This window comes from Triturus cristatus, chromosome 3_1, assembly GCF_964204655.1.
Source record: "Triturus cristatus chromosome 3_1, aTriCri1.1, whole genome shotgun sequence".
Lineage (NCBI taxonomy): Eukaryota > Metazoa > Chordata > Amphibia > Caudata > Salamandridae > Triturus > Triturus cristatus.
The window spans coordinates 666,244,219-666,268,138 of NC_140583.1; the positions used below are offsets into that span (position 1 = coordinate 666,244,219).

Here is a 23,920-nt window from a genome sequence, read left to right on the forward strand (position 1 = left end):
TGGTCTGAAGCCAGATTGTGTTGCCATTGACAGGCTGTTTATTGCGAGGTGATCAGAGAGGTGTCAGTTAATGGCTTTCTCAAGGACTTTGTCTCTATATTGAAGGAGGGATATCGGTCGGTAGTTGGGGAGTTTTTTGGGGTTGGCTGAGGGCTTCTTTAGTGGGCCACAAAGGATGCATGCTTTCAGGATTCTGGAAAGGGGGCGTTATTGTTGGAGGTTTAGCGAATGGGTATGAGGGCATTGCTGATGGGGTTTGATCCTTTGTCGAAGTCATGATGGGGGCAAGGGTAGGAGGGGACCCTGGGCTGTTTGGTCTTCATGATTTCTGTGGTTTCCTCTGTGCTGATAGTGTTCTATGATGTTATATTGTTGACCTTGTCTGTCACTGGGATGCTTCTGCAAAGTTCATGTCATTCAGTGGTAGGGCAAAGTTGCTGTATATGACTATGGTTTTGCTGCAGAAGAGGTCCTAGACGTTGTTGCATAGCTCTTGGGGTGGCTTGGTGTTGCTAGCTACTGCTGTGGGTGTGGTGAATTCCTTGACAATAGGAAAGATTTATTTGCTGCTATTGAAGCTGGTATCATTATGTTTGGCTAGAGCCTTCCTCTTGGTTTCCCATATTTGCTGGTGGAATCTTCTCAGGGCGGATTTAAACGTGTCTTTTTCCACTTCCCTCTGGCTTGTTCTCCACATCCGTTATAGTAGTTTGCAGTGTCTTTTGGTCATTGGAATCTTCCATTTACCAGCTGGCCTGTGTTATTGCTTTTGCTATGTGGGTTTGTTAGCAGGAGGTCAGGGTGTTGGTACTGGCGGAGATCGATTTGTTGAAGTTGTCTTGGAGGCCCTTGTGCTCCAGTTGGTTCTTGTGGAGGCCAAACAATCCACCTCAGCTAATTTGCTCCAGTGTTGGCACGTTGTGCCCATTATGGAGTTTCTTCTAAGGTCATGGATGTAGATTGTTAAATCGACTATGTCCTGGTAGGTCCAGGTGACGGTATGGGTGTGTTGACTGTGATGTGAGTGAAGGATGTGAAGACAGGGTCCAGGATGTCTCCAGCAGTGTGGGTGGGATCTTAGATGCGTTGGGTTAGCCCAAGGTTTTCAAGGCTATCTAACAGTGTGGCTGAGTTGAGGTCGTTCTGGTCTTCTAGATGGAAATTGAGGTCTGCTAGGAGGATGTATGCACTAGAGTTGTTGACTGATGGAGTGACAAAGTCAATGATGTTGTTGGTAAAATTGGCTTGGGGCCGTGGGGGTAGGTTCACCAGGGTCCCGCCCAGGTTGTAGATGGCCCTGATTTGCAATTTGAAGTTGAGTTGTTCCATGAAGTCGGTTCTGGGTTATGTAGAAGCAGCGCAGCTGATGGTGTCTTCAAAAATAGTGGTGACTCCTCCTCGCCGGGTCCACAAAGGCCTTGACCAATCTTGGTTGCAGGCAAGTCCATCGGACGCTGGGCCTATGCACCTGCTTAGTGCCTGGTCTGCACTATGGCCACTATTAAGTAGGTCCTTGGAGAGGGGAGGAGCGCAGGGGGAAGTGGGTGGGGCTGAGGAAGAATGCAGCCGGCAGGAGAGCAGGAGCAGAGCAGGAGAGAGGAGCAGGTGAGGAGCAAGAGAGGGGTGAGCAGAGAGGGTAGGAAGGGAGTGTGAGAAGGGGTACAGTGGGAGAGCACAACAGGAGAGAAACAGCGGCATAATGGGTAAAAGCAGACAAAACAGAGGCAAAAAAGTGAATGAAAAGCCGGCGGAAGCAGACAAAACAGTGGCGCCGAGTGAATGAAAACGGGCAAAAGCAGACAAAACAGAGGGACAGAGTGAATGAGAGGTGTAGAACAGAAATGGCAAGTGAAAGGCACAGCAGACAAAAGAGTGACAAAGGTCACATGGAGAGAGAGAAGGCAAGAGGGTAAGAGAGAGCGAGAGAGATAGGAAGTAAGGTAGGTTCCTCGAGGCTCTAGAGCCCGGTCCGCAAAGGCCTTGACTAGTCGGAGGACTGGTCACGGGTAAGTCAAGGGGTGGTGGGGGCTTGGCCTGTGCACCTGCTTAATTCATGTTATGTTTTGGTATGTTATGTTTTGTTATGTTAGTTAAAGTTGTAAAGCACACTGTTACTTGGAAGGACACATGGTGTTTGGTTGAACGGATACAACCAACAGCTCATTAAGGAAATAAGTCATTCTTTACAGTTTGAGGTTTTCTAGGAAGCTCACGCAAAGAAGAGGCTATTCCAACGTTTAGATTCTACAGGGAATGTTCCTTAATTGGAGGAGAAATCTATGAAAGACTTGGGAGTGTTTTCGTTTTGAAATCACCCTGAATTATGAGGCCTACGTTTTTCTTGCAGAAAGAATGGACAAGCTCCATTGACTGAGTCTGAGCAACCCGATGGGCCTTACGGTCAATCTTTTGCTTCAGCTACTTACAGTGCACACATTATATTTCATTCTTAGGTTAGTTAGGATTATTTAGCTTTGTCTTGTATGACTGCATTTTCCTGATATAAAGTTAGTTTGGTTTACATATCCGTTTGGCTTGATTTATATTGATATTTTAGGTGCTTTCAAAAAATGTAATTTACCTGCGCTATGTGGGGCTCTAGACGGGTATCTCCAGACAGATAGTGCTTTCCGTATGTTATTCCCCTGGGTACGGCCACGCTTGTGTACAGTACTGAGAGAAGACCAGTGGTGTATTACTGACAATGGCTGGCAGGCATGCATGGATGGCGTGCCATGACCACCCTGAACAAACTACTAAAATCTAATGTGTAAAGTAATGTTTGCTTGCTCTGCCTGTTTTGAGCGTTCGCTCTGCCTGTTTTGAGCGTTCGCTCGGCCTGTTTTGAGCGTTCTTTTAGCCTATACAAGGCTGAGATTCTGGGGACAGACATTTGTTGTAGCTTTATGATGTGTTATGGGGTTTGAGTACCTTATCTCTCTGCTATTGAGACAATGTTTTAAGATACGGGTGGTTTACTTACAAGAATTTAGCATTTGATTTCACTTAAGCTAAAAAAAATGATGGTCAGCTATACATTCTGGCTCCATGTATGGGATATCACTTTCACTGCCTGTAAGTCCAATTGTAGGATCTAAATGCGAAACCTGTTGGTGGCAGTAGAAGGATGTCTAGCAGTCTAATGACACCGCACAAGGGTAACCGCATCATAAGTCAGAACGGTTCAAGGTTGTTCGAGGGTCATTCCTGAGGACCATCATGTGAGCAGTCACTTTGACTATGTCTTTGCTGAATATATCAACTGGCAGACCAGTGTCTTCAGCTCTACCACGAGCGGTGGCAGACCATGGATCAGGACCACCATTAGTTCCCCAGTACAGTTGAGGTCTGCGGATATCATAACACTGATGACGAGTTGGAGCTTTTCCAAGTGTATTCGTACTTTGGTTTGTGTGGTCTCTGATCCAATTGAAATCACCCATTCATTGATCACACACACAATTACAGATTGTCTGTGATCCCAGCGTCTGACATCTATATTTTCTGTCATATTTCTTCTAAGGTATCTCTTTATCCACCTCCAAGCCCACGCTTCTCGTAAAGGACATAGCTACTGCTCCCAACATGGCTGTGAGCGCATTAAGATCACGGCTCGCCAGAGTGAAGGAAACACCATGGACTGTCCAGCAAACCCTTTCCCAGAAGCCATCAGCAGAATGCAGGCCCCCAGGCTCACCACTGCACGACGTCTTGTAGCACCCTGCAGCCAATGTGGTGCACCACAGGTAGAGGTTTCACTCACAAAGGGTGAGCTATTTGTAACTTTTGCAGCTCATGATTGGAAAGTATGACACAAAAGTAATTTTCATATCTTGTGCATATTGATATGGGTAGTGTAATGCCAAACATTTAGATTCAGTCAAATGTTCAGCCGCCTTGTACCATTCTCCTTGAATTAGAGACAAGGCTGCCAATTAAACATTAGCGTGTTAAGTTCGACCAGCTTGTGCTGTACCTACTTTTGTAGCCCTGAGATTGACAACTTGCGACAGCTCATGAGAGCAAGAGTCAAAGACTTCGAGTTGCAGTGTCCTTCAAACCACTTTCCATGAATTCACGATGTTTAATGGGGGCATTCAGAGGCCTTTTAATCACCTAAATAAATTGATAAATAAGACGTACTGTTGTGCCACCAACATTGCCCAAACACTCATTGCTGAAGTTGAGGTCAAATTAGAAGTCGACAGAAAGTAATACTCAATGGAGAGGCTTCATGGAGAAACATTTAGGAGTTATCTCCTCTGGAACAGTCACTAGGAGAGAGAGAAAATAGAAGGATGTTATTATATCATGGAAAAGACAGAGGTTGAGAAAGAAGACGAAGGGAGCGCGGTTGGTTTGACCATGTTTTCCGGTCCTCCTTTGGGTTCTCTTGTATAACCCTGACACTGTACTGAACTGCATGGTGAGATTACGAGCAGCCATGTTATGTAACACAAGGGAGTAAGCTCCGTGGCATCCACACTGTGTATCTTAAGTGGGTAAGAATATTAGCCATTAGTTGAGAGTCCAGAGCATATTACATTGGTTCCACCCCGATGGCTTTCATTCAGGCGTGGTGATCCCTATTTTGAAAGTGAGTTTTGCCACAAAGGAGATACTTTATGCAAACACAAATGTTCCTCATTCTAGCAATCACAGTGATGTAAGAGTGGAATTCTTTTTGCCAGAACTTGACGTTCAAATGTGAACTTAAGGATTTCACACACTTTTTTTGGCCTTTGTATCAGATCCGAAAACAGCACTTACTGCCCAATTGAATTTAGTGCAAAAGAAGAGCTCGAGACAAAGGCATCCTAAGCCATGATACTTTCAAAGAAGGCATGGGCTTGGATAACTCAAATTAGTGCAATCCCAGATGTCCGAGAGGGATAGGGCGCTTATTTGAAATTGGGAGTAACCTCCTGAAATTAGAGGAGGGATGAGCTATGTGCCTCTGGTGCCGCAGATATCACATGGACACTTTGTGGTACAAGCTGGGACCGTCTCAGCAGGCAGCCTCCTTGAATGAATTCATGAATGAACTTTGTTAAGCACAAACATTTACCCAAAGAGGGTATCTACGAGCTATAAGTAAGAAGCAAGAACATAGACTACCGCAGTCTGAAGAGTCAAGTTTGAATTCCCTTGAAAAACTGCAAGTGATTAGGTTCAGGACAAAAAGAGAAAGGTAGAGGGTTCCACAACTTTGGGGCGAGATTGGAGAAAGGTCTACCTCCTAGGCTGCTAGGTGTACATTGGGGAACATGAAAAACATCAATCGCCAGAAGAATGGAGGCATTGAGAAGACACATAATGTGTAACCCTAGATGGAATAAAACACGGGCCTGTATTGTCAACAATCTCTTTGACAGGTACATAAAATCTTGGTGTGCATACACAGAGAGCCAGTGCAACGTACAAAGATAGGAATAAACTAGAGTTAGAAAAAATAAGTTTACTAGCACCATAGCTGCACAATTCTGAATTAACTCTAGGTGACAGATAGCTTTTTTTGGCAACCCCAAAAGAGACAATTGTCAGAATAATTGCGAGCTAGAGCAACAATTTGCACCACAGTACGACGAGGGTGACTAGGCAGCAATGGTCGGATTTTGCTCAACATGGGAAGGTTAAAAAACACAACTAGAGTCCATAATGTTGATTTGTTCACAGGACAAGAGACCAACGTCAATTTGAGATCGTCGATTCCTAGCTGAGTCGTGTGGGATAGGTGGGTTACTCAGTTCCATTGGCCACCTAGAAGGGGACCAAGTCAAAGAGACTCCTCCGAATACTAGTAGCTGTGTTTTATCCCTATTGATATTTAAGGGATGGATTTAAATCCAGGAGGTAACGCCCAGTAAATATCCTTGAAGTTCACTGACGAGGAAATGACTGTCAGCAAAGCAGACAACAATCTGAGTCTTGTCAGCATAGGCAATTACATTGAAGCCAAAACTTAGGCTAACATTAGAGTGGAGTGATATCGATACTAAACAAAGTAGGGCTCAAGGACTAAAGTTGTCAATTTAGAACAGTAAGGCTTCATAGTGACTGCTTGACAACAATTGGGAAGAACATTTGTTGCTGCAAATTCTCGTGAAGCAATGTCTGTCGCAGAGTTTGTTATGTGGGACTATGAAAGGTGGAGCTCAAATCAAATAGAATGAGTGCTGCACTATCTCTTTGATGAAGCTGTCTTCAAATGTATTCCGAAACAGGCAACAGAGTCCCTGCCATGCCATGTAAAGCGTGGAACCTAACTGAGTGGCACTGAGGATGTTATGTGATAGCAGCACTGGATCAACAGAGTATTTAATAAGTCAGGAAATGTGAGCAGGACATGAATCAACAGGGAATCGAAATTCTAAAAATTGGTCCAATCTGTCTAGTAGCAGAAGCGCCCAAAAAAGAGTGAGAGTAGCAGAAGGGAGAATACATCAGCAAGAAGCAATGCCTGAAGATACAGAACAGGAGTCCTGATGGTCCACTGGCTGATATATCCTCTGAATCATCTCATTAAAAAAGGATAAAGAACCACATAGTAGCTGTGATGATAAAACTGAAAAACACCCTGAGTAGGAGCAAAAAAATCTTTTAACTTAAAGCTGTCTTGCAGTTATCCACTGTAGAAAAATAAGAGGCACATTTGTCTACCCTAGCCGTCCTGCATAGATTTTTATGATGTGTAAATCATTCATTTACATACATCTGTTTATGGTATAACCAATATTCAATTGCCCATTTAATTTCCAGTGCCCTTCATCAGCACTTAGTAGTGGCTAGGTGCTCATTATATCATGGAAAAGGAGCCGACACTGAATTGTAGTAAAGGCAACAATTGAAAACAACCATTTGTTGATTAGAACAAGGCACAACACTTTTTACTAATCCACAAATAAAAAGATTACAAATGATAAGTTGAGGGACTTTCATGTTTCAAGGTAGGGATTTGCAATACACAATAGCTACTCCCCATAACTTCCCCTGGAGACCTTGTGCAGTGGTGCATGACATGACAGGGAACAGCATGTTTTGCATTTAATTGTAACTCAGCTACAACTCCATTGAAAGCTTTTATTCATGGGAGAATAGGTGACTCATGGTTTTGTTTGCTGCTACCTCTATGTTTAATATTTTTCTATTCTCATCCATTTCCAATTTCCAGGTCGCCGTCTCTAGTAATCCATTAATCAACTATGTAAAGATCCAGGTGCAATCACTACGCACAGTAGATGTGCAGGGCAACCTCAAATCTGCTTTTATAAAAGTGAGTACATGCTAAAACCTTGAGCATGAAACCTGTCATGTAATACCGTCCAGAAACAACACTAAGTCAACACTACCGAATCCTTAAAATCAACAACATGAAGGTTGAGGTGGGGAAGTATGTTCCTTTTGCCTATGTATATTACGCATCCTTGCTATGTCGACATCCCTCCATACATAGATTATTGTAAGGACTTCTCTTACAATAGAATCTTCAGTTAGACAAGGCTGCAGTTACTCAGTCGGGCTTCAGTACTGGTCCGACAATGTATCGAAACTATGACATCTATTTACACAATACGCTCATTCACGAAACTGATCATTAGGCTCAGTAAGCAAACAGGAGAATAGAATGAGTACATGAAAATATGAGTCTTCTGAAAGATAGAGCATTTCATGAACTTAGTATGTATGTTTGGTTCCAAAGGAACAAAGACCGTTCATCAAAATCCTGTGATTAGTTTTGTTCAAGAGTTGCATTAGTTGTGGTTTGGTACTACGCTGTATTAAATCTGATTATGTGACAGGCTGCATTAAATCTGGCATTGTGCTAAACTGTTCAAGATTTGGCATGGGCCAACTGTATTACATTTCCCTGTACGCTTGGAAGCCTTATTTCTTGGCTGAGTTACATGCTACATTATGTTTAGCTGAACATTAGATAGTTATCAATTTGGCTGCATATTAGGCAGCCATCAGTATGCCTGTGGTATAGGCTGCGCTAAAATGTACAATGTCTCAGTCAGAATTAGATTGAGCTGTATAGTAGATTACATTGGATTTAGCTGCCTGCTTCTATCTTTGATTTGATTTTGTTGCGAACTATTTTAGATTGCAAGTTCTCTTTTTCCTTGTTTTTGTGTATGATGACAATAGATTAGACTAATATCTCAATTGCATTAGATTAAGTTATCCTCTTGCTACATGACAGTCAGAAACTGCTCCAGACTTGATATAATTTTAATCAGCTAAATTTGCTTGTATTTCTGGTAACACTAGAATTACTATTTGCCATACTCTAATTCAGTTTACATTGTTTTTCTAACTCATTAGGTTGTGCTGTGCTTCAGAAGTCTTGTTGTGTACTTTCTTGCTCTCAGCTGATTAAATGTGTGTTTCAGATGTCATTTATTTTTGGGTGGTATAGGAGGCTGGTAATTCGACTGGGGACGGGGAGTGAGCGTGCCATATGCGCACACATGCACTCACACTCACCCATTTGCTTGCACACTCATTCACACCCTTGTATTAACAAGCATGCACACATACACCCACCATTCACAAGCACATACACATTCCCTTTCACAGAACGCACACACAGATACACGTACATTCATACATACATACATGCACCCAACATTTAAAAAGACAACTTACTGGACTGCTGAAGGTGATATTGAGTGGCAGGAGGGAAGTCTCAGTGGTTTTTGGACGATTGGGACTACCACCTCTCATTGACTGACCTTCTTATGGGTCAGCCAATGTGAGGAGGCGGCAGTCCCTTACTCGTCACACAGTGGGAAGGTATCAGTGAGACTGCTGACCCCACCCTGTGATGAGCTTCACTGATGGACAGTCGGCCCTGGGCACTTTTGGGCTTTAAACTGAAGCACCCAGATCCAAGTCTATCTGTAACACTCACCCTTGTCATGAGGGTCAGGACGTCCAAGCGCTTTGCCGGGCTGAGTAGGTCATGCCCACAGGGCTGTGAACTTCAGCTCAGCAAAGTTTAGCTCAGACGGCCAGTCGGCTGTGCATCAAGCACATGTATAGCCTCTGGCTGCCCGACCTGACCTGAACATGAGGAGTGTCTGTCAGGGTGACCTTTGCTCAACAGGAGAGACACTGTTCATGTTTGCTAAAAGGTGGGGAGGGGGAGCTCCTCGCCCTTAATGACCAGCTACTACTGTTGGCTGATTTCCTTACTGATCTAGGTTAACTGTTTTTCTGATCACATTATGTTTTCTTGTTTTTCACGGCCTTAGTAGATTTGTCTGTGTTTGTGCTTTATATTGTGCTCCTGTCTTCATTAGATTTTATTGTGACCCTAACTTCCTTCGCACCTTAACAGCTCTTATGAGGTCTAGTTTTGTTCTCCCTGATCGCCACTTCCTGTAGGATGGTTCTCCTGACATACTACTTTGATCTGTTTCTGGGCATGTTAGGTTTTCATTCTTTTCTCATTTGGTTGGGCTGTGCTTCCATCTGGATTAAGTTTACTTGATTAACTTGCTTTATTATGTTTGTTTATATTCCAATTCTTAATCAGCTTGCTTGTACTTGCACATTTGGTTGGATGTGTGCCTAGTTACAGTAGTTCTGATTTTGGCTTCATCGGATTATTTAGTTTTTCAGGTTTTGATAGATTGTTTATGATGCTGGTCTCATTAGGCGTCACTTGAAGATTTAGTAAGATTTGCTTAATCATACATTTCAAATTTGTCTGTAGTCCTGGTCTCAGTGAGGGTTGTTTTGTTTCAGGTCTCATTAGGTCGGTTACTTTACTGGTCTTGTTAGGTTGGCCTCTGGGTGTGATAAGGTTTGGCAATGCTCCTAGTTTTAGTTTGTTGGAAAAAGTGTGGGCCTCTTAGCATTTAGTTATATTTCGGGTGCATTACTCTTGTTTTTTTCCTGATGTCTTAAATGTAGCTTTGTTTCAGGTCCGCTTGCTTTTGCTATTTTTCTGGTGTCATTAAGATATGGTTGTGTCCTGTGCGATGCCTTCGGGCTTTAAGGCGTGTGGGACCTGCAAGCGGCAAATGTCTGTCACGGATCCGCACACGATATGTATGTGGTGCCTGGGGTGTACCACAACTCTGAAGATTACGACGACTGTCGCCCGATGAGACCATAGTCCTTAAGGGAGCGTTGTATGAATCTGTTGGCCACCCTGATGTCCGTACTTGCCCCTTCACGCCGCTGTTCTCCCTCTCGGGGCCGTTCCCGCGGATGTCGTTGGAGACAGGTGAGCACAAACATAAGTCACGGAGGTCATCCTCCCGTAAATGGGACCCTGGGGCCCGCTGCTCTCGGTCTTTGCCAAGCACAGGCACCCAGGAGTCTTCTCCCCCTTACCCAGTCTGCCCTGGTGTCGGAGCGACAAGGGCCCAAATGGAGCCCTATTCAAAGGCTCTCCAGGCTTTCTTTGGGTCACCCCCTCTCCCTGGTGCGCCTTCGGGTCCCACAGAGGAGGAAGGCACTCATGTCGGATCCTCGCTGGCGGATTCGTCCTCTGCACCGGCTGCGTGCATAGACTCTGGTTCCGCAGTTGATACGACGTCGACGGGACACGGCCCGGAGGGGCATCTCAGTCGTCCGTCCAGCCCACCCGTCCAGTCAATGCATATCCCGGTGCGGCTTCCTGCGCTGATGTCGGTTGTGGCGCCGAGTTAGATGCCCTGTCGATCTCCTTCCTCCCTGCAAGTGGAGGTCGAGTCGCCATCCATCTGCGCCCAGATCGACTCCCTTCTAGAGGTTCTCGACGTTGAGTCGATGCCGTCTCGGTGTCGGTCGACGTCGGTGCAGGCGCCTGCAGCTCCTCTGTTACAGGAGGGTGGGCTCCCTCTGGGCTCACTGTGCCCTGAGTTGGTTCCGAGCCCCTTGGTGCAGGTGCCTAGTGTTCCTTGGCCTTTGGATCAACCCCAGGATGCTCCACATTTATTCTCTAGTGGACGATTTGGCCTTTAACTGTCCCCTACCAACTGGTTGTTGTCGCCTCCCAGAATGGTGACAGAGGCTAGCGCGGCCTTTGCGAGGGCTATTCGCAGGGCTGCGGATATGCTCCACTTGCAGCCCCCTGGGGTTTCCCTACCCACTGATCCTTTACTGGATCTCCTCCACATGGAGCCTGTGGACGTGGAGCCTTTGTTGCCCCTTGATGGGTCTTTGTTTGATATCATGCTTGGTACCAAGGCAAGGCCCTCCTCTGGTGACCCTGTTGATCGAGCCCTTGCTCGCCGGCATCGCCTGGCTCCAGGCGATCCAGTCTGCTTGTCCCTTCACCCTAGAGCTCAGGGTCTGGTTGTCCAGGCGGCTTTCGCCTTGCAGCCTTCTTTCGCTCTGCCGTTGTTCCCTCCCACTAGGGAGTCTCGGTGGCTAGAGACATGTGGGCGCCACATTTCTGCCTCCGCCAGTGCGGGCATCCGTGCCTTGAACACGTCTTGCGTGTTCGCATGCGCTTCCTTTGCCCTTTGGGACTTGGTTGAGCTCCTTCTTCCTTCTCTCCCAGAAGGGCCCCGAGCTGACTTACATCGTCTTATTCTTGATGGCCGGGGATTGGCACAATTTTCCATTTGAACGGCCCTGGACGCTACCGACTCTGTTGGTAGAGCAATGGCCCGGTCGGTTGCTTTGCGCCGCCATGCATGGCTGCGAGATAGTCGTTTTCCCGACAATGTTCGGAACGCTCTTCGAGATCTGCCATTCAATGGTGTCGACCTTTTTGACTGTAACGCTGATTCAGCAGTCTCCCGCCTCATGTCAGGTCTCCTGTGATTTGCTAGCTCTTGCAGGCTGGTTTTCTCAACCTTCTGGCTTGTCTTTGTCACATGTTGTGTGACTTTATGCTGCTTTTACATGATAGGAAAAGTTGCCTTCTTTGTTTTGGATTCATGACGTAATTCCCAGATGGTGTGGGCCGATGCTCTGCCATGTTTGCCTTTGGTCGGTACAGCTGGTCAGCTGGTTCTGCCTTCTTTTCAATCCTCTGTCTGTGAGCTTGGCTCCAGGGGAAGCCCCCTTGCCGTGGTTAAGAATTACCCTATGTGGGGTATTTGCTGGCTGTTGTGTAGCTGCCTACCTCCAAGGAAGGCTTGATACGCTCTTGTGGAGTATTCCTAACAGGGTTCTTCTGTGGATCACTCGGTCTTCTCTTTCTGCTGTATGCGACCCACATCTTGATGTCGCTCTATATAACTTTCAATTGTGGTTGGGGTCTACCGTACATCGAAGCATCGGTATAGGTTTCCTGCCGTAAGGCTCTGCCTCCCCTGCCTTTCACAAGGACATTTTTCAACATCGCTGTGCTCCTCTTTGTCCAGGTTGGCTGATCTTCTTTTCGCCAGCTACTGTTCCTTGGGGACCCTTGTTCTGATCCGCTGAGGCACAGTTCTTCCATGGCTGACACCCTGCCATTGTATAGCGCCAGGGCATAGCCGCTGCGCGGCACGCTTCTTAGTGTTTGCACGTACCTGTAGTGCACCCTGGTTTAATTCGCTATCATAGGGTGTTTGCATTCTTTTTCCGCTTCTGCAGTGCTGTTTCCACCCTCCCGTCTTCTGGGTGGGTAATGATTTTTCATATTTCAGCCCTCTCTGGACTTGTCCTAATCGGTGGCATCTTCGTAGTGTCTGTCTATGCTGTACATTGCCTTGTGCCCTTGATTTCTGGGCACTTCCCCAACAGGAGTTTTTTCCTCTTTCCCTGCTGCTTTCTGCACAGGTGTTTTCCACACTTATACTTTGGGTTCCTGCTCTAACGCTCTCAGGGGGAGTGTTCTCTTCAGGATACTCGCCTCTTGGGTCCTAGCTGTTTCCATTATTGTGTCTGGCTCCATCTCCTCATCTGTCTAGCGGGGGACCGTGGTCCTCCCGGGCAGGTGGCTGAGGTCGCTTACGGATCTAGACATTGTCCTATCCGATTCTAATTCAACATGACTGTTGGTACTTATGGTGTGCCCTAGTCTTATATTATGTCACACATCATTTCTAGATGTGTATATTTCTTGATATATATCTGCTCTGTGCTCTTCCCAGAGCGGGGTCGCGCAGGCAACGTTCCTTCTTGCGGTGTCTGTGGTCTTCGCCCCAGTCTGCTGATTGTACGAGCTCTTGTGTGTGTGTCCGACTTGCCGGGTACCGCTTTTTACTGGTTGCCTACCTGGTGATGCGTCCTTCACATCTGGGCTGCTCCCGCTACCCTACAGGGGGATTTCCCTATACTTAGGGCCATATGTAGGTAACATACTATTTACCGATTCATAAATACCGAATTTTACCGATTCGGTATTTATGAATCGGTAAATAGTATGTAGGTAAATAATCGGTAACTATTACCGATTCGGTAAATATCGGTATTTATGAATCAGTATTTACCGAATCGGTAATAATGCATCCCTTCCCATTCATTCCTATGGGCCAGGAGGCCCATAGGAACGAATGGGAAGCCAGTTACTATTACCGATTTGGTAAATACCGAATCGGTAATAGGGGAGGCATTATCACGGGTGGCAGGGTGTCACATTGACGGCCTGTTGCTCCCCTGATTCGTGCATGTGTGCACATGTGGCGCACATACATGCCGTAAGGGCATGTATGTCTGCCACATGGCACTTTTAAATCAGCAAACTATAGCTGTTTGCAAGGTATTCGTTATTTATCACCAACCTGTATTTGGTGGTAAATACCAATCTCTTTTGAGTGCTCCCTACATATGATTTCAGGATTCGGTAATTTACCGAATCGGTATTTTATCGATCCATTACCGATTCGGTAAATTACCGAATCCTGAAATCATGCCTCCTACATTGCAAATGCCTAAATACCGGTCGGTAACGGGATATTTACCGAATTTCGTCCGTTACCGACCGGTATTTAGGTACCTACATATGGCCCTTAATGTGGTTTTGGCGTCCACACTGTATGCTTCTGTGTATTCCTGTCTTCCACATGCATAACATTCTTACTGTGATCCTGTTCTGAGTGCTTCTACTTGTTGCCGTCCACCTTCTCACATGTGAAGGAGCGACTACATGCTGGAGTGCCTTGTGTTTCTGATAATGCCAGCACTTTCCGGCCATGGGACGGCATCCTGCCACTGCTGCCACATGTATCTTAGCTGGTGCAGGTTCAACAGTGCTTTTTTCCGCTGTTGTGCATACTCGACCCGTATGCGCTGACTCTGTCATACTGTTTTGTCCTTTCTCTGTGTCTTTCTCCGGTCGACACATCAGATCCTGCGGATCTTCAGACCCTAGGCTCAGTTCCTCTTCTTCTACGTAGCCATAAACTCTCACTCCAGCAACAACATTTCTGGCTCTGTGCTTTCTTTCTCTCAACTCGGTATACATGCAGGTTTTTTTTGTGCTGTTCCTTCACAGCTTATGGGGCCTTTGCCTCCCATTGTTTTCCACTCTTTTCAGAGCTTCCTGGTCTGGTGTTGGCTGCTCTGGCATTGCGGTCCCCACTGTGTTTCATCACCTTGTTGACGGCTGAGTTCTCTCTGGAACTTGGTGGGGTTCAGTCACAGACCCGCCTCCTCTGTGGGTATAGCTTTGGTATCTATTCTAAGTTAAGGAATCTGCGGCTAGATGTCTCTATCAGATGGTCAAGTTACTTACCTTCGGTAACGATGTATCTGGTAGAGACACAGTCAAGCTGCAGATTCCTTAACGCCCGCCCATCCTCCCCGTTCTGCGAGGACTTTTTCAGGTTGGGTTTCCTGCATTCGCCTCCCTTCGGGTGGCTTTCTCTTTCTGCGGGGTGACATCTTTCACATCACTCCTAAACGGAATACATCATTCTGTTTTGTTTGCTCTACTCCACCCAGTCTTGTGATTGGGCGGTTTGCTCATGTGTCATGTGTCCTTTTATATCCCTACGCTCTGAGTTGTCCAGTGTGGGGTCTACTCATGTCCCCTTCCCCCGCTCCCCCTTCTCAATCGCCTTGGGGTTTCTTACCTCCCCTGCAGTCCACTGATTTTAAACCTATTGCCTCAGGCTATAGGTCTCTTAATGGGGATACAATGTCCCTTTCTGGTGCCCTCTTTTGGTAGATTGTCTTTGCTCATGCGTTCCGGACTTGTTGCCCTTCACGGTTTTCTATTGTGGTTGCAGACTTTCTGTCGTCTGCCATAATGTTTTTTCACATATTCTTCTGCCTCTTGGGGAGGTTTAGCCTTTGCTTTTTGAGGGGTTGCTTCTCAGAGCGGTGCTCTGCTCTTTCCCTTCACTAGTTATAAATATACAGTGCCTGGCACTGTCCTTTATGGTGCTGTTTTTCACCATTCAATTTCTTTTTCTTTTTCATCTTTTTTTGCACACTGTTTCCATCTTCTCACAGTTTTTTGTGGTGGCTCCGTGTTGTGACGCGGAAAACTTTCTCCAGCGAAAACTGACGTCAGCGCGCCGGGAGGGGTATATATGGCTCCGCTGACATCACGTCCATGTACGACGTCCGGCATAGCCGTGCGCGACGCCCCCCTGCGCGCAGAGGTGCTGCTGCGGAAAGTTTTCTGGATCCAGTCTGACGCCTGGGGATATTCTAAGTTAAGGAATCAGCGGCTAAACTGTGTCTCTACCAGATACATCGTTACTGATGGTAAGTAACTTGTCCGTAGTGTCCCTGGTCTCGTAGCTTTTGACTGTGTCCCTAGCTCAATTTGGTTTGGTTGTGTTTCATGTATTTTCTTTTGTTCTTCACCTACTTAGAAATGATTGTTTTTCAGGTCTTTTTGGGTTTTGCTGCGTTCCTGGGCTGATTAGCTTTTGTCGTCCTTTACATATTGCTGAGTTTCAAATTAGTTTTTAATTGCATTTCTGGACCATAAGGTTTGCTTGTGTACCTAGTTTCCATATGTCTTGTTTTCATTTCATTTGCTTATGTTGTTGGTCTCCTGCATATTGGTGAATATTTAACATCAAATTAACCTGAGTGGTGTTTTGAGCATCACTAGTGGTGCTGTTAACTTTGGTTGTGTTTCTGTTCTCATTGGTTAGGTCTCACCTGAGCCAGAGCATGCGCTGCTCTGCGAGACATTTAGTTAGTGGATTTTTAAAGTGCTACCAGAGGCTTTTCCTGGCCTCAAGCTTGTGTTCACGAGCGCGTGCACGCACGCAGCCGCCAGCTTTCAGCGCCCGAGCCGCCATCTGGATGCGATCACTTTCACACCACTCGCCAGCCTCAATCTAGTATGCGGGTAGGACCGGCATTAGATGGTTTGCCTTCAGCGCCCGATGCACCATCTGGATGCGATCACTTTCACTTTTGCCGCTTTTACTACCCCCTCCCTTCTCCCCCTCCCTCCCTCACATCGCACACCACTCGCCAGCCTCGATCTAGTATGCAGGTAGGACCAGCATTAGATGGTGAGCCTTCTTCCCCTCTAATCATCCACTGTCTTCCTTCACCATTACAAGTTGGCGCTGCCGATAGTGGGGAAACTACGTAGGATGTTTCTTGCACGGCGCTATCTAGGGCCGCATGTGCAGTCCAGCGTCTGTTCTGACAAGGAGGAGCCCTCACGCTCCCCCGCTGGATAACTTCTGGGAATCCGCTCGGGAACTGCTGGACTTGGAATCATCTGCTCCGGTGGTAAGGAGTCTGGCTGTGTCCTTTCTGAGCTATTTTTTGCCCTTATTCACATCCCGGGAAGACACCCTGGCGGTATCTTTGGTATGGGACGTGTCAGTTTTCTACCCATAAGGCCCCTGGGTTGTTTCAGTACGGTTCAGTTACCAGTCTCTCGTTCTATTTAATTACCAGCCGGTACAGCAGCGCCCATCTGGCCCTGGCTGTGACGTCGCCTCTTGCCATTTAGGACCGTTACTATTTCTTGTACGTGGGCCCTCATGTTTTTCCGTCTTCAGTTGACCCACGTGCAGGCGGGATGCAAAGAGTCAGGATTGCTTGCAGCCATTGGCCCACCACATCCAAACACACATTCTGGCCTTACAATTTTTGGAGTAGGAACCCCACAGTCACTCGGGGGCACTTATATCCCAAGGAGTTTTTCTCTAATTCCTGCCTGGTTTCCACTTCGTACCGCCTCCCCGCTTTTTCCATCATGCTTTGGGACGGGTGATCCAGGACCATCTACCCCATTACTGATATAGTTCTATGTGATGGCTTATTTGGACATTAATGAGTTCCCTCTGTTTATTCCACAGTGGACTTTCTCTCTCCCCCACCCTAAATACGGGTATCTTCGATCTGGATTTGGACTTATCGCACCGGTATCGGGCTGAGACCGTAGGTTCCTTTTTCGGCATACTGTCTTTTATTTGAACTCCTGTCTGGCTTCCGTCTTCATCACGTCTCGGCAAGTTTGAGATCGTTAGAGGAAGGGTTCCCTTGCTTCTCCATCTTTTAACAAGAATACTGACTATTGTGTGAATCTGTGAGTAAAAGATATATTTTTTGTTGTGATATGTTTTTCTTTAAGGGATACCTTTTATTTCATTTGATTTTCGGATGTTCCTGGACTTTAGACGTGTTTGACTGATTATATGTAAACTCAGGTATTGTTTTCTGTCTTAATGGTGTTTATTCATTTCAAAGTGCATATGTGATGTGTAAGGTTTTTTTTAGGTATCCCTATTAGCGGCGTCTCTGTATTGACAGCAATGCTGTTAAGTTAGAATAGTAAACCTATACGTCCCTGTGTATTCTTGCATTGATAATCTTGTGCAGTGAATATTGTTGCTGTTCGATATTTTTGGAGTCGGTAGTTTCCCATGCCACCTTGCGAAATTACACACATGAGACACTGTAAACTGAACTGCCCCAGGACGTGTTCTGATGGGGATGCAAGCTGAGCTCCAAGTGCAGTTCACGAGACACGTGCAGTATGTTTATTGTTTCAGCCATATCCATAATATGAGTCACATTAACGTTGTTTTTAATGCCAATAAAACTAAATAACTGTAAATCCTTAAAGCACAAAAACATAAACACAATCCCTTGCCCACGTAAAGTGCCGAAGTTATTAGTTACAAACACAAACTAAATAAAATGCAAGCAACTTTGCATGAATAAAAACGTCTCTATATTTTGTCAAGTGTATAGCATTGTGGAAACAAGTGATGTGAGTATTACGAAATGTCTTATACACACTTGTTTATTGCAATTTCTGCAGGGGATTGGAAAAGAGTTCTGAGTGGTGCATTCTGTTACAAATAAATGTGGCCTCGTACTGGAATAAGATCTCTGCAATGGGCATCCAAACCAGTTCTGGGTTAATAAATAGGCAAAGTAGCCACCGACCTATGACACTCATCTAACTCCCTCTCACTACCCCCTCCCTTCTCCACTCCCTCCTTGTTAGTCACCGGGCTGAATCTGACGCTGGTTCTCTTATCACAAGCTTCCCGCGTCGCGCCCCTCCTTCGCTCGTCTTCCTTCTCAGCCCTGCCTTGTCCCCTATTGTTCCCGTCCTATCGTTTTACCAAGGATCAATAGGTATCACTTTTGGGACCTTATAAGTATTTAGTTATGCAGCACAATATCCTTGGTGCAACAACATCAACTGTTGCATGGCTAAACACTTATAAGGTCCCAAAGGCGAGACCTATTGGCTATGCCAATGCTTGTTTTGGTTATGTTCCCAGCCTAATCTGATATGGTATCTAGGCCTAATCAGCATTGCTTGCATACTAATCTCATCAGATTATGGCATTTTATATGTCTCATTGGGTGTAATTGTGTTCTTGATGTCAATGAATTAGGCTATATTCCTGGCTTGATTGAGTTTGATACAGTTGCAGTTCTCATTCAGGTTGATTGCATATCATTGTTTACCATGACCAAATTAATTTTTGTTCTTGGCATCGTTGGGAACTTGATCTTAGTTGGGTTGGATGCCTACCTAGCCTCAGTGGGTTCTGTTATGCTTCAAGTCGTGGTTGTGGCTATGTTCCACATCTCATTAAAGTTAGGCCTGTTCCTGGCCTCAATGGGGTTTAATCTGTTATGGGGCTTTGAGGTGTGCATTCGGATGTATAGTTGGTTGCATTTGGTTTAGTCTTGTCCATACTTTTATTAGACTTTTTGCCTTGTCCTGGCTTCTCACGGATTGGTTAAGATTGTGATCAAATTCAGTTAGCATGCTTATCTAGTTTTACTGAAGTTTATTTTATTTCTATTCTTACTAGCATGTTTTTTGTTTCATTTGGTTTGTATGTACCTGGTCAACTTGGGTTTGATTGTATTTTTGCCCATATAAGTGTTAGCTCTGTTCCCATCCCCAGTTAGATTTTGTTCGATTATGTTCATGAACTTTGGTATGGTTGTTTCATGTCATCTTCCCTTTCCCTTCTGATTTCCACTCTTCTAATATCTGAATATTTTACATATCGCCCCTTTTGCCCTCTATCATCCCAACTGTTTACATTTGCCTTTGTCTTGCACGCCCTTCTCTCTTCTGCAACTTATTCTCTCCATTGGTCTTTCATTTACCAATATCTGAATCTTCTGTTCAGTCCCTGTCTGCCTATTCCTTGCAATGCATTATCTTTGATAAATGCATCTCTTTGCGCTCTGTTCTCTTTCCTGATTGGTATGTCATGCCATTGTTTAACATGCCATTCTGTGCCTCTTCTCTTTCTTTTCACTTCACCTTGTTTGCTGTGTCATTCTCTGCTTTGCCACCTTTTACCACCCAATTTTCTCTCATGTGTCTTTCCATTCATCTCCCATTTTCACTTCTGCTTTCATCTTCTCCTTCATACTCTTATTACCATTTTCTCTAGTCTTACTATCCTCTACCTTTCTGTCATCTGCCACTGCTACCTCTACTCTGCTCTCTTCCATCCTTCTTATCTTTACCTTAGTAGTGTTATGCTATCTCCTCACAGCATCTTCTCTTTTTTATCATTTGCAGGTAAATGATGAAGTTTTCGTTTTCAAAAGTTCGGGACTTTTTTTCCTAGTGCTGGATGCCTGCTCAGGGACAGTTATCAGTAAGCGCCAGTTTGACACTGAGAATGCTGCAGCTGTTGTGACTTTAACCAAATATGTCCTTAGATCTTTGGCTGAGAGGTAAGCATTTATAACAAAGATTTCCATTGAGGAAAAAAAGAGTAACAAATATGAAATTGTTTGCAAATGGATTCTTCTCTGGTTACGGATCAAAAATTGGGTAGTATGTCAACAAAGGGTTCTAAGTGACTTTATAGACACCTAGGGGTCTATTATGATGTAGGGCGGATCGCCACCGTCCGCATTGGGGCGGGCCCCCAGGGTATTGGGGGGTGCACATGGGGTGTACCTATGGTACCCCCCTACATTGTCACGGACAAGGTGGCAGGCACCGCGCGGTGCCTGTCACCTTGTGCATGACAATGCACAACGTGCATTCCCAGCATTGTGGCGGGCGGTGCTATGAGCACCGCCCGCCACAATGCTGGGAATGGAGGATGCCACCTGGCGGTCCTGGACCGCCGCACCACTGGCGGCCAGTCCCTGCACCGCTAGGGTGGCGGGCGGACAAAAGTCCGCCCGCCATCCTAATAGGCCCCTTAGAGCGAAACACAGGTTATGTATGATGAAATGTGGACCATTAGGTAGAAAATATTCCTGTTCTTTACACCCTTCTTAGCTTATGTTGTGTATACTCTGTAAACACCCCATGGATCAGCCATTCAGAGGGAGAGGCGAGGCGCCAAGTGGATCTGTACATAAATTGACAATCCTCTCTGTCTCACGTATTATACAGGCTCCTTATGCAAATATTCAAAAATTCTATACTGCACACCCTCTCATTCCTAGTGCTTGACCCTCCTTCTGTTTTTATTATAAGATCTTGTGTCCCTCCATCATCCCCCAGTAAGTCCCATTACACCCGCTCACTCTTCCATATGGCCTTTCCTCTTCCTACTTCCTCCCCATGAGCCATATCTCTCTCAACAAGACAGCAGAGAGCAGGAGCAGGCTGTCATAACCACTGCTGAGCATGGCGAGAAACCTGCTGCCTGCCACAAGACTGCACTGCCAAAGGTAGGGGAGGTAACGGGTGGCCGCTACAACCTCACCCATTATCCCCCCTCCTCCCTACTGTTTTTTTAGAACAAAAGCATGTGGGTGAAGATGTGGAAGATAGAGGCCCATTTGCGACCACCCTCCAACCCTTTCCTGAGATCTCTGGTAACTGGATATGGTTGGGAAAGGAAAGGAATGAGGCTATTTCCTCACTTCATCTCTTTGTAAAGGAAAACATGTTTTGTGTTTTCACTGCTTAATTGTCACACAGTGAATTACCAGGTTTTGATTCAATTGTTGATTATGATGGCTTCTTGTTGACGCCATGCAACATTGAGGTTCTATAAATATTCATAGAACATATATGTTGTGCATTAACCTTTAATTAAGTCACATAAGCATAGTTGTTGATCTAAGTATGGAAAATCTAAATAGGCACCAAATAATATGGTTATTTAACTGCGAAAGGTCAATCTTCAACACCTGTTCTTCTTTGTTTTAGAGGTGGTTGTTCATGCAGTTAGGGGTTTTTCTAATGTCCGTAAGGAATGCATTTTGATACTCCGAACTACCATGGGTCCAAATTATGCATAGAAGCTCCAATTGTGGCTAATTTTCGTAAGATTTTCCAGAAAGAATAAATATCCATGAGCCTTATCATATCTAAGGGCTGTTCTCATTTTCAAAACGAACTATCAAGTTCAGGACTTATCTGACTGGCAGCCAAAATTACCTCTATGGTTTGTAACATTTCCATTAGCCTACATGATGTCCAGGTATCAAATCATGTCTAGGGCTCCACATTATATTCAGGGTACAAATAATATCCATGGGCTTGATTCATATCTAATGCCCATATTATGTCCAGAGCAAAAAGAACAATTGATGCACGGAATGCTGAATAATGTCAAACATTCACCCCCAGTATAGAGAGCTGGGCCTAAATCCCTCGTGTTTTTTGCTCATCATGCCATTCCAATTTGGATTTAACTCAGCCATATGCAAATCAGTCTTGACCCTGCTCCACTTGGGAACAGTCCAGCCCGAACTGCCAGGTCAGGTCCACTCTGGACCAGAAGCACGCATCCTGGGACCGGTTTCGGGGTATCATCCCTCATCAGTCAGACTAGCTTGACTCCAATGGCATGCTGGGCATACCCGTCCCACTCGGGGTGACAAATGCAAAAAGAACAATTGATGGACAGAATGCAGAACAATGTCATACATTCACCCCCAATACAGAGATCTGGGCCTAAATCATCGTTTTCTTTGCTCGCCATGCCATTCCAATTTGGATTTAACCATGATCTGTGACTGGGGATGAATGTTTGATTTGTTCAGCTTTCTGTCCATCCTTGTTCTTTCTGCATATTATGTCTAGGTCACACACCATGCGTACAGCACACATCATGTTCAAGAACACAATTCATCTGCAGAGGAAGGAATCAGCTCCATGAGTCTATTTCATTATGTATCCATTCATCTTATATACCTTGCCCCCTCCATTCCCAAAAGTAAGATCATATCAGGAATCTATTATGAAAGGGCTTATTTCAGAGTGCATTATGGTTCCTTGTTCCTACAATGACTGACTGCCCATTTCTTCTCTGGTACCATAGGACACTTCCATGGGCCCAGATCATCTCTGAGTGCAATACAGTGCCTGGGACCTACAATGGATGACTGCCCAGACCATATTCAAGGGCTCACGTCATATACAAGGCCTATAGTATATTCAGGATCCATGTCATTTTTGACCACTGTTGGTGTGTGATGCTGTAATCCACCTGATTTATAATTACAAATCCTATAAACTGTTTGATATTTATTCTGTTTCTGTATCTTAGCCTCGATAATTAAACAGTAGCACACTGTTCACTGAGACTTTGAGTTGGTGCCAGCCATATAAAAAAGATGGCAAATGGCACCTTGTTCCTTACCTTGTTATTTGCCATTGTGTTCCTCAACAGAGTGCACAGTATTCGATGACAGTTATCCGTCACATGCATTTCTATGAGATCAAGGAAATAGTGCAGTTTATTACAAAAAACAGAAATCCTACTTCTACAATGTTGTAATTTCACCAAAAGCACAGAGACAGTTAAAGTGACATTCAATACTGATGACATCACAGGAAGTGCAATTCGGCAGCAGTTTGATATGTTGACAATATTTATTCGAAAATCGAGGCAGAAAAAAGTAAATAAACAGTGAGCAAAACCAAATTAATGACAGACCTTACCGGGACTGCAAATGACAAAAATGTGGGATTGGTTATGTAAGTCATTACTTATTAAGGCCATAGATCAGAACCTTCGAATAATCCAAAAGTGGGTATTATTTTGTACCTTTTGGACTTCAACCAGTTGGGTAAAATTAACAGTGAGTAATTTAAACATGTTGGAAATTTGGTGAAACACATATTCTTTTCATTATTTTATGGGAATGTGTTAGAGATGAATTGTTTTTGATCGGCTGAGTTTGAAAATGTGGAAATCTTTTAATTTATTGCTGGCTATTATAAAATCACATCAAATTCTTATTAACTTAAGCCTAGAATTTGGTCCGCAACAATGGTTGAACCATGCTTTGTTAATAGCAAAGCCGATTCTCAAGATTTGAAAATCACCAGTAGATACCAATAGTTAAAGACTGTTGAGTTGTTGTGGTGTTATCCATAAACAACCTAACCAGCCATTTGCAAGGCCAAAGAACTAAGACTGTTCGGAAATATGAGTAGATATGGTCGTGTTCACGGTCGGATTGAGACTATAAACCAGCCCTGGCAATTATGTCGGACCCGCCCCCCGTGAGGGGGATACTGGTGGGAAATACTGCTGCTGCTTTTATTATTTGTTACAGGGGACCGATATTGCATCACTGCTGCAAAACAGGCCCCCAGTAACGAAAAAACAGCCCCCACTGCTCCAAAACTGGCCCCCACCAATCTGGCCCA

At 45.1% G+C, this 23,920-nt stretch overlaps 2 protein-coding genes across 4 annotated transcripts in view; both read left to right on the forward strand.

Moving 5' to 3' along the window:
* The window catches only part of LOC146860776 (cell surface hyaluronidase-like), a 665,184-nt gene that overhangs the window by 577,861 nt on the left and 63,403 nt on the right, over positions 1–23,920 (forward strand). For 2 of the 3 annotated variants that reach the window (XM_085644718.1, XM_085644719.1), the window contains exons 21-23: positions 3,524–3,746; positions 7,172–7,273; positions 19,868–20,025. In XM_085644718.1, the coding sequence (XP_085500844.1) occupies positions 3,524–3,746; positions 7,172–7,273; positions 19,868–20,025 (483 nt within the window). Of the gene's footprint in view, positions 1–3,523; positions 3,769–7,171; positions 7,274–19,867; positions 20,026–23,920 lie in introns of those variants that run through there. The other variant, XR_014978861.1, reaches the window with a different exon arrangement.
* The window catches only part of CEMIP (cell migration inducing hyaluronidase 1), a 908,751-nt gene that overhangs the window by 411,776 nt on the left and 473,055 nt on the right, over positions 1–23,920 (forward strand). The gene's annotated exons all lie outside the window — the stretch shown is intronic.